Here is a 10,873-nt window from a genome sequence, read left to right on the forward strand (position 1 = left end):
GTTTTGTAGAAATTAGTGAGAGACCATATACAACATTGGGCAGATGAGGGTAATGTTATCTGTGAGAGTCAACATGTATTTGTTGAGGGGTGCTTTAGTAATATGATTGCCTTTTATAATAAAGTGACAAGAGCTGTTGATGAGGGAAAGGCATTTGACAGGATGTCACATGATAAGCTGATATTTAAGTTGCAGCACATGAGTTTAGATGTCCAGTTAGTCAACCGGATTCAGGACTAGCTGTCTGATAGGTATCAAAGAGTTGTGTATGGTGGGATAATATCAAGTCGGCAGAAGGTTACAAGTGGAATCCTACAGTGCTCAGTACTGGGTCCTATATTGTTTATTCTTTATAGCAATGACATTGTCACTAGATTGCAGGGGGGATATTCAGTTGTTTGCAGATGATTTGAAGCTGGGAAGAGTTATTAGCACTAGTGCAGATGTGGTAGTCCTGCAAGAGAATTTGAATAAACTAGACAGATGGACAAATGAATGGGGATGTCAGTTTAATGCAGAAAAAAATAAAGTCTTGAAGTTTGAGATACATCAATAGGAGACTACATACTCAGTTGGAGGTGCTGTATGGGAGAAAGTAGGGGAGATAAGAGATCTGGAAAATTCAGAGAACATATTGCAAAGGTGGTGAAGGTAACCCAGAGGATTTCTGCGATACTGAGAAGGACACTGACCTGCAGAGATAAGAGTTATCATTCCGTTGTATAAGACCCTGAACAGACCACACTTAGACTATTGTTCTCAAATTAGGTCCCCAGGATTTGAAGGGGATAAATGAACTGTAGAAAAGGTACAGAGGGAGATAACAAAGATGGTTTCAGGGACTGTACAGTGTTAGTTTTGAGGATCGGCTGAGGGAATGTGGACTGCAAAGTTTGGTAGATAGAAGAAGGGGAGGTGATATGATTGAGACTTTTAACTGTTGAGAGGTAGTTACAGGGTTCACATTGGGGAGTTCTTTTGCTTGGTGGAACAGCAGGAAGGAGCAACGACAAGGGCCATCCCTGGAAGTTACAAAAGGAAGCTGTGAGCAATAGCAAGGGTGAGGAGTGCTTTCTTTGCATGGAGGATGGTTGAACTATGGAATGCATTGCCTGATAGTGGTGAGAGCAAGAATGGTCAGTAAGTTCAAGGAATGGAATGATAGACTTTGTGTTTCCTCAGAAAGACTTCCACGATGAGTCTTTTTGACTCTATGGAAGACTGAATAATAATAATAATAAAACAACTGGCCAGATGGAAACACCATTTGAACACATAACAGACAGTACATATGGGATTAGCTAGCCTCTCTAAAGCAGGTTTCCAAGATCAGTTACTTGGCCATGACAGGCAATCGAACCTAATGCAAAATGGAAAATGGGGTGAGATGTTCTCGCTTTGCTCAGTTAAGATAAAACTTCTTATTTCACTTTGGTTAGTCTATTTTCTCTCTTGAAATATACATTTTAACTTAAAATTTTGGAATGGTTACAGCATCAACTTCAAACAGAGGTGCTTTTGTATTATGAGCTATCTGTTCCGGTATTTATGCTAATGTGTTTTAATCCCTTTCCCTCACTAATACATTTTCATTAATTTTCAGGTAATAGCTGCTGAGGGTGAACAGAGAGCATCCCGTGCACTAAAAGAGGCAGCTGAGGTAATTGCAGACTCCCCAGCAGCTCTTCAGCTAAGATATCTGCAAACCTTAAGTTCCATTGCCGCAGAAAAGAATTCTACTATAGTATTTCCCATCCCAATGGAGCTGTTTAGAGGGTTAGGCAAAAAAGGTGAATAGTGACATGTCAAATACATATCTGAAGATAAGACGAAACAAACTTTGGGTGTGTGTTCTGGTAGTGGTATTTCATTAGAAAAAAATTGATGACAAAAGCACAACTTGGCTCATTAATCAAGTGAGTCAGAAGTTAAATATGCAATTTGAACAAATACAAAGAAAGCAGCACCTTATTAGCAGAGACAGCATTGTGATTTTGATGCTTCTAATTTTGTTGTTATAAAATTTTAACATGTTTGGGATACTGTGTGTATTTCACAAAGTCATGTTCACATTCAAAATTGGGTATAGCACATAAAACTCACCAACCATTACATGAGAAAGGATGTTAATTAGGTGTAGAGATGGACGAACTTGACAAAAATGTATTTAATTGCATTCCATCATAAATATTTTAATGTTTGGACTTTTATAAACACTAATTATCTTTCAGATTTTTTAACACTTGCTTGTAGAAATGTTTCCTTTTTAAATAATTTTGTGAACATAGATTGCAGACATTTCCTTACTTGGTTTGCAATCTCTGCATATTTAGCTTTTTTACTAGAACTGTCTCAAACTATCAAATTAGCAGTACAAATTATTTTTTGTTATTCTTTTTTTTTTTTTAGAGGATTTTTTTTTTTGTTTGGAGGATTTCCTCTCTTTTCATCATGTCACTAATCAATCTATCAAAATAATTCATAAGAAAGGCAGTTTTATTTGAGTTTAGTTTTATTTTTGGTTGACATGCTTTATTAAAGTGTTTATGTTCTATCTGGATCTGATCAATTGAATTTAAATATTTCTGAAACAGAAATAAAATTTTACCCTCCAGAATTTCACTAACATTACACTATTTAAAAGAGAAAGATGTTTTATATTTTATAATAATTAAAACACATTTTAGATTTTCAAGTAACATTTTGCAGTCTTAAAAAGATAGTATAACTAAAAAAAATTGTAAGCAGTTTTTAAACTTTTATTTATTAAAATTTTTAAACTTTTATGAACATGTTTAGTCAATCCTCAACATAAGAAAAAGAACATACACTGTATTTGTTATATATATATATATATATATATATATATATACTGCTGCAAAATGAAAAAGTAATGAAAGTAATGGTGAAGGTAATGAAAAAATGAGCTGTACTACATTTTTCCTCATTGTGAAAATCTAAAGATTTTTGTAATGAAAATTTGGAATCCAGATTTAAAACCATCAGCTTCTTATTCAATAATAAAAACCAAATAGAAACATTATTAATATTCAGATAAGCAGCAGAAACATTAATTCTAAACGTGTCTTAAAAGTTATCACATTTAAGATAACGCATGTGAACTATCTACTTTCTTTCCTTGCATTTACTTCCCCTCCCTGCCCACACACATGCACACACAAAAGCAAGAACTCTGACTAGTATATCTTCAAGGTGATAACATGAAAGATTTTTTTTATTATTGTTCTGCTTTTTATATTTTTATGTTTATTAATGAAATTCATTTCTGCTCTTATTTTCTATTTAAAAGTGTATATTATGAAAAGTGTCACACTTTACAAATATATAATATGTGCCTGATGCTTATTAATACTCTGATTTCATACAAAATCACTAAAAACAGAAATGAATTTATAAAACCATCTACAAAAAAAATTAAAAAACCCCAAACATATTTTCAACTACATTACAATTTGTTAGTTATTAATTATATCAGTGGATAGACTTCAGAATCTCATTTTAAATATTTTCTGTTCAACCCCATGTAAAGACTTTAACTAGCAACTGAGTAATGAAACTATTTATGATATAAATTACTGTAAAGATTTATTGGGTTTTACACCCTCTGTCCAAAAAGAAACCAAACTTTGATAAAAAAATAAAACACAGGCCAATTATAATTATTCAAATCATTTATTTCAATCAATATACTCTCCCTCAGCTTCGATAGTGTTTGGCATGGTCAATTAATTCGTTAAATGAGTTTTTTATATAAGTTTTTGGGATACTGTTGAGGGTTGTGGTTACTGCCGCTTGAGTGTTTTTAATGGTGTCGTATCGCTTTCCTTTCATCTGCAAATGAAGTTGGGGGAAGATAAAGAAGTCACAGGGTGCTAAATCAGGTGAATACGCTGAGTGATCCAACACACCAACTTAGTTTTTGCTCAAAAACTGTCACAATGTTCGAACAATGAGATGGTGCATTATCATGCAAAAGTGACCAGCTGCTTGCATCACAGCATTCATGCCATACGCGATGAATTCTCGCTATCAATCGCTTCAAAACTTCGAGATAAAACTCGCCATTGACCATTTGACCAGGCAGAACGAATTCTTTGTGGATAATGCCCTTGGAATCATAGGCATTATCAAATAACAAATCAACATTGTCTTTACTTTTGACTTCTCCAAGCGACTTTTTTTTCAGATGCCGCTCTTCTGGTGGTCTCCACTCAGCACTCTGCTTCGGGTTCATACTCAAAATATCACGTTTCATCACTAGTAACGATTGTTTCAAGGAAGTTTGAGTCCTTACGAGTAGTTTTAACGAGATCCTTGCAGTGTTCAATTTGATACATTTTTTGGTCGGCAGTCAACTTGTGGGGGGACAAATCAAGAATCAATCTCATGGACGATTTCGGGTTTTCTTTGATGAAATCACGCACTTTTTGGATGTTAACTTCGCTCAGTCCAGTTTTTGGACGGCCCGGCTTTTCGTCGTCCTCAAGTGTCTCACGATCACTTTGAAATCGCTTAAACCACTCGGAAACTTGAGTATGGGATAAGCATTCATCACCATATGCTTTTGAAGCATTTGATGCATTTTGGTCAGGGGTGCACCGGCAATATGTATGACGTACACAGGTGCCAAAGACTTCGGGCGAGGAGGAAATACTTTAAAAAAATATTATTCATTAATTATATCAAAATAAATTACATTTTTGTTTAAATTTTAATTATATTTTATAGATTTGTCTTAAACAAATTATTTATAATCACTTATTTGTTATTATGCCTTAAGATCTTATTTTATTCTGATCCTAGTTATAACAAGTAGTTTAGTATAAACAAGTAAAAACTTGAACTAGCGCGAGTTTACTGTTTACAGGATGATGCGTGTTTGAATTTGTTCTTGTTCAAACTCGCATTTGCTCTAAACATATATAAGAAAATCTGTTGCAGTTTTTAATTTATTCTATATTCTGCTGTTATCAGCAGAATATAGGCAACATCTTGCAATGTACTTGAATCGTCATGAGAAAAATTTAAATCATTTGAACAATTACAAAAAAATGGAAAGAATTAATTACATCCTTAAAAAATAAAACTTGTATTGATCATTTGCAACAAATAGTTTTAGATAATGAAAGGAAACGTTGGTATGAAGTTATAAAAAGAATCATTTTTGTAGCAGAGTTTTTAGGCAAACAAAATCTAGCTCTTCGTGGTAAAAGTAATAAACTTTACGATCGCAACAATGGCAATTTTTTAAAATGTGTTGAGATGTTAGAAAAGTTTGATCCTTTTATATGAGAACTCACGCGACGTGTAGCTAATGATCCTGACTTTAAAAATATGCCCTCCTATTTAAGCAGATAAAATTCAAAATGAAATACTCACTTTATTGGCATCAAATATTAAAAATAACGTTTTTATAAAGTGTTTTTTTATTGTGGGGGGTATAGGGGTGCCAACTAAAGTTTTGTACACAGGCGCTGGACACTACTGTGTGCCCCTGATTTTTCAGTGAAACTTTTACCAAATTTAACACAAAAGTCAATCGCAGCTCTCTGTTTGAACTCATTTTCCGACCGTTCATCAAAACACACTGTCCCTCTCGGCACTATAACTCATCTTCTAATGAAACAAATGTCATAAACTGTTGACACAACACTAATGAAGGTTGCCGGTTTCGACAACAAAAAGATACAATAGGAGGCGCCACTAGTTTCTTCTATTTTCGAAAAGTTCGGTTTCTTTTTGAACACAAGGTGTAGTCACAAGATATTAAAAAATTTATATTGGATAATTTAATGTTTGAATCTATTTGAAGATTCTTCAGATAGTTAACTAAATGTATTTAGTGTAATCATATTCATTAACAGAGTATTATATGATTATTAATATGTGATTAAAATATATAATTATAATATTCTTTATTCCATTTAAGACAAGAGCTTTTTGCTGGAGATAACAGTATGATATACATAATTTAAGATTCAAAGATCATCTTTACATATTTTTGAACAATACTATTGCACAAAAGACTAAAGCAAAATACAGTTAGCATATGAGATGCAAATTTATCAGTTAAGAAACCTGGTATAAGTTATATTAGGCTTTAAATATTAAACTCTCTCACACTGCTACTGATTTAGCTGTTATATATATATATATATTCCTGTAGGAATACACATCAAGAACATATTCCAGTTCTAAATAAGGAACATCATGACCATTATATGTGTGTGTGTATTATGGTCATGATGTTCGTATATACGTGGGCTGTTCAATAAGTAATAAGACTAATTTTACTGTGGCGAAACCACTCATCACAATATTAATTTCTGTGGAATAAAGAAATCTGTAGTAACAAAAGAGGTTGATAGATGGCGTATATGGGCTAATGTGCCAGTGTCACGTGACTAAACGCAAGCTTGTTTCAGTGCGCCTACGAGGCGTGACCAGTCTTCGAAATGGAAGCGTCCTTGGAACAGCATTATGCGATTAAATTTTGTGTGCGTTTGCAAAAACTGGCATTGGACACTTTTAACATGATATGCGAAGCTTTCCATGATGAAGCAATGTTGAGGGCAAGTGTTTTTCGCTGGCATAAAACTTTTAAGGAAGGAAGGCAAAATGTGGAAGATCTTGAACGTGAGGGAAGACCTTCAACGTCCATCACAGAGACAATGATCAACACAGCAGTGATTATCATCAAGCACGTCAAAAGGAAGCGTCCGTTGCTGAAGAATGGCTTCTTATTGCACCACAATAATGCAAGGCCACATATTGCTGGTGGTGTAGTGGACGTTTTGCAGAAGAACAACACAGATATCCTACCACACTCCATACAGTCCTAATCTCGCACCATGCGATTTCTGGCTGTTTCCTCAGCTCAAGAAACCACTAAGAGGCCGCCATTTCGAAAGCAACAAAGCATGTGTAAAAGCTGCAGAGGTGGTTTTGAAAGAACTCTCATAAAATGGACTTTCACATGTGTTTAAGAAGTGGATGCAACGTTGGGACAAATGTATCGCGTCTCACGGTAGTTACTTCGAAAAAGACCATGTAAATGATGACGATTAAAGATAATCTGTTTTCTGTATAAATATAGTCTTATTACTTATTGAACAGCCTACGTATATATATTTTTGTTGTTATGTTCCACCAAGTCGTTTTCGACTCCTGGTGATTCCATGAGCATATGCTCTCCATTTCGATCTGTCCCTGGCCATATCTTTCAGAATTTCCTTCTTTAATTCCATCCACCCATCTAATTCTTGGTCTTCCTCTTCTCCTGCTTCCATCAACTTTAGCAAGCATCATCTTCTCCAGACTGTCATTTGCTCACATAATATGTCCAAAGTATGACAATTTTTGCTTGATGATCATAGGTTCGAGGGAGGAGTCTGGCTTTATTCTGTCTATCACTGATTTATTGGTTTGCTTTGCAGTCCATGGTATTCTTAGTCACTCCAAACCCTTAATTCAAATGCATCTATCTTCCTTCTTTCGTTCTTTCTCACAGTCCAACTTTCACATCCATACAGTACCATAGGTAATATACCATTGCTTTCACGATTCTGATTTTTGTTGTGAGGCTAACATCTTTTTTTTTAAAGATCTTGTTTAAAGTTGTCATTACTTTCCTCAGTACAATACCCATCTCTATCAATTCGGGATCCTAGGAGCACAAAATTGTTCACTATTTCCATTTTCTCCCCATCTACTTCAAAATCGTTAAGTTCACATGTTGCCATAACTTTTGTCTTTTTTTGATGTTAAGTTTAAGGCCATATTTAGCACTTTCTTCTTTAACTTTCATAATAAGTTCCTCCAAATCTTCTTTGCATTCTGCTAGCAAGGTGGTATCATCTGCATACCTCAAATTATTAATATTTCTTCAACTGAAGACTCCTCCAGCCCAGCCATTCTTAAAAAATGTATTCGCTGTAGAGGTTAAACAAGTACGGAGATAAAATACATCCTTCAGAAGGATAATGAAATGCTCTGGGACTCCCATTGTTCTTAACACATTCCACATTTTCACATGATCAACAGAGTCAAAAGCCTTACTGTAGTCAGGGAAACAAAGGTAGACATTCTTTAAATGTTCCTGTGCTCTCTCTATTATCCATCTCACGTTGCCGATCTGATCTCTTGTTCCTCTGCCTTTTCGAAATCCTGCCTGTTCATCTGGCATTTCTCTCTTCATGAATGGTTCCAGTATTTTCTGAATGATCTTAAGTAAGACTATACTTGCATGAGGAATCAGTGCTATAGTTTTGTAATTTTTGCACTCTCTTGCATTGCCTTTCTTCAATAGAGGTATATAAACTGATTTTTGTCCCAGGCTATGTACTTGTGATCCAAATTCGTTGACATAGAGCTGTTAAAATTTTAACTGCTTCTTCTCCCAGGTCTTTGAGCAGCTCAATAGGTATTCCATTCCCTCAGGAAATTTGCAGATGGGCACTGCAACAGCTTTCTTACTGGAAAGCTGTGCAGTGCCCACTTCACTCTCCAGTGGTACTAGATCCTGTGTATAATCCTTCTCTTCAATTTCTCAGTAATTTTGGAGTCCTTTCTGTAAAGGGCTTCTGTATACTCTTTCTATCTTTCTTTGATGTCTGCAGCTTCTGTGAGATATCCTTTGTGATTCCTTTTCAATATTGTCGCCTTGGCACTAAACTTCCCTGTCAGTTCCCTGATCTTTTTGAAACGATCTCTTGTTTTTCCTTTCTTGTTTTGGTCTTCTATTTATTGGCATTCCTGGTAAGTATTGTTCCTTGTCTCTTCTGGCCTGTCATTGAAACTCTGCATTCGAATGCTGTACTTCCTGCAAATTTCCTGTGGCCTTCACGTTCCTCCTTTCCTGAGCAGTTTTGATGGCATCTTCTGACAGCTATGTAGACTTCTTCATACAAACTGTTGAAATATTCCTCTTTGCTTCTATTTTAATTATATCTTTAATCTCTTCTCATAGTTCATCTGGTTCTCTTTCACACAAATTGAGTGAGTTGAGTCTGTTCTGTATACTAATATTGTATTTGGCCAGTATGTTTTCAAGATCATATCTGATTGGCATTTGTGTTGTTTTCAATATATATATAAAATATTCCAGTCTTAAATAAGGTATATTATAACTCATAATATATATATATATATATATATATATATATATATAAACATATACAGCAAAATATTTTATGTAAATAGGAATATATTTAAGATTTCGTTGTGTTTTTTTTTTATATATATTTTTTATTTTTAAACAATAAGAGTTTTCTACACAGGACATAAGAAATATTCCACCAGCGTTAACTCATGTAGGTACTCCTCTGCGATTTGGATAACCAATTTACACTTGTTGGAAGTTTGGTGCAAGTTTATAATGAAGATAAATATATAAATGTATTCACATATTAAGGTGTTTGTTCCTCCAGAGATACATCATCTTACTAGATCTGATCATATAGTAAGATGATCAGAGCTATTACCATTTAATCAATGTTTACGATTTTTGCAAGAAAATCGAATTAAGAGATGTGGTGATTGAATTCTCTAATTGCAGGTAATCTCATCTAACCTGCACTGTATTCTTTGACCCAAATTCTCATGCCTTTGTATGCTTAAGAAATGTCAATTATATGTTTATATACACATCTGATTCTATCTAAGTCCTTATCTTACATTATTTACTTAAAAAACAGTTAACTGGATCATGCTTATAAATTGCTTTCTATTCATTTTCATGGCTACTGGGAATTTCGTTTTTATGGCAGTAACAACTCCTTAAAATGATCACAATATTAAACATAAATTTCTTAATGCAGTTCCAAGATATTGTTGCACATAAAGCTATATTATCTATTCTTCTTGGCTCAAGTGGGCACATTTATGGGTGAATAGCCTGTTTATTATAATAATGTTATTACTATATATGTCTCTGCTTTATAAACTGTTCTACCTTTCTTTGTGTGGACAATAAGCTTCAGTAGAATCAGAATCATTCATCATCATCATCATAGATCTTGCCAACACCTTTATCCAGGGAAAACTATAACATCCATTACTGCTCATGTCAGGACTCGCATCATGCCATTATGTAAACAAAGGAACTGTATTTCCATTTACTTGGAGAATAAATAGGTGATGTTTATTGTGCATTTCCTCTCTATATAAACATGGATGAAGGGATGCCATTTTAACTGTGTTCCTATTGTTCTTATCAAATTGTAAATAAATTTGCACCAACAAATAAGTTTGAATATTATTAGATTTTGTAGCATCTTTTTATTCAGATGAGTCCTACTGGGTCTAAACATCTAAGTGCAATGCTTAAGCCTGAATTAATTACAAGGTCAATATATGTACTTTATCCAAGAATAAAAACTGCATTCATTTCTAACAGGCTTTGTTCTGTTACAAAAATTACACTTATCTAATGCTTTCTGTAATGAAAGTTAAATAATCAATACAAATTATTAAAACAAAAGCGCATCTAAGAAGTGAAGTGAAGATAATAACATGTCTGCATCAGCCAACCTATAAAAACTATTTAATGTTAAGAAGTAATCGGTCTTGACGTAATTAAGATATTCTTGCTTTGGGATGTTTGCAAATAATAATCTCCTGGCTTCAAATGATGTGGTCTGTACATTTAATCATTACTGGTAGTTGGATCCATTTCTGTAGACGTATAAATGATGCAGACAAACGCAATCATGTGGTTTTCATAACCCCAACTAATAATCATTGTCTGAAAGTATATAATCTTTTTTTTTTTTTTTTTTTTTTTTGATTGGTGGGGTTAAAAAAATCAAAATTTCTTTAAGGGGAAAAATGCTACATGTTTGTGCCAAATATC

General features: G+C 34.0%; 1 protein-coding gene across 5 annotated transcripts in view; it reads left to right on the plus strand.

Moving 5' to 3' along the window:
• LOC150098311 (stomatin-2-like) overlaps positions 1–10,414 on the plus strand; it is a 255,342-nt gene extending 244,928 nt beyond the window's left edge. For all 5 annotated transcript variants that reach the window (XM_090405441.1, XM_090405443.1, XM_090405440.1 and 2 more), the window contains one exon: positions 1,604–10,414. In XM_090405441.1, the coding sequence (XP_090261567.1) occupies positions 1,604–1,798 (195 nt within the window). In that variant the 3' untranslated portion in view covers positions 1,799–10,414. The remainder of the gene's footprint in view (positions 1–1,603) is intronic.
• Positions 10,415–10,873: the final 459 nt, after the last annotated feature.

Source organism: Typopeltis vanoorti, chromosome 15 (genome assembly GCF_054136105.1).
Source record: "Typopeltis vanoorti isolate ZY-2024b chromosome 15, IOZ_Tvanoo_1.0, whole genome shotgun sequence".
Classification (NCBI taxonomy): domain Eukaryota; kingdom Metazoa; phylum Arthropoda; class Arachnida; order Uropygi; family Thelyphonidae; genus Typopeltis; species Typopeltis vanoorti.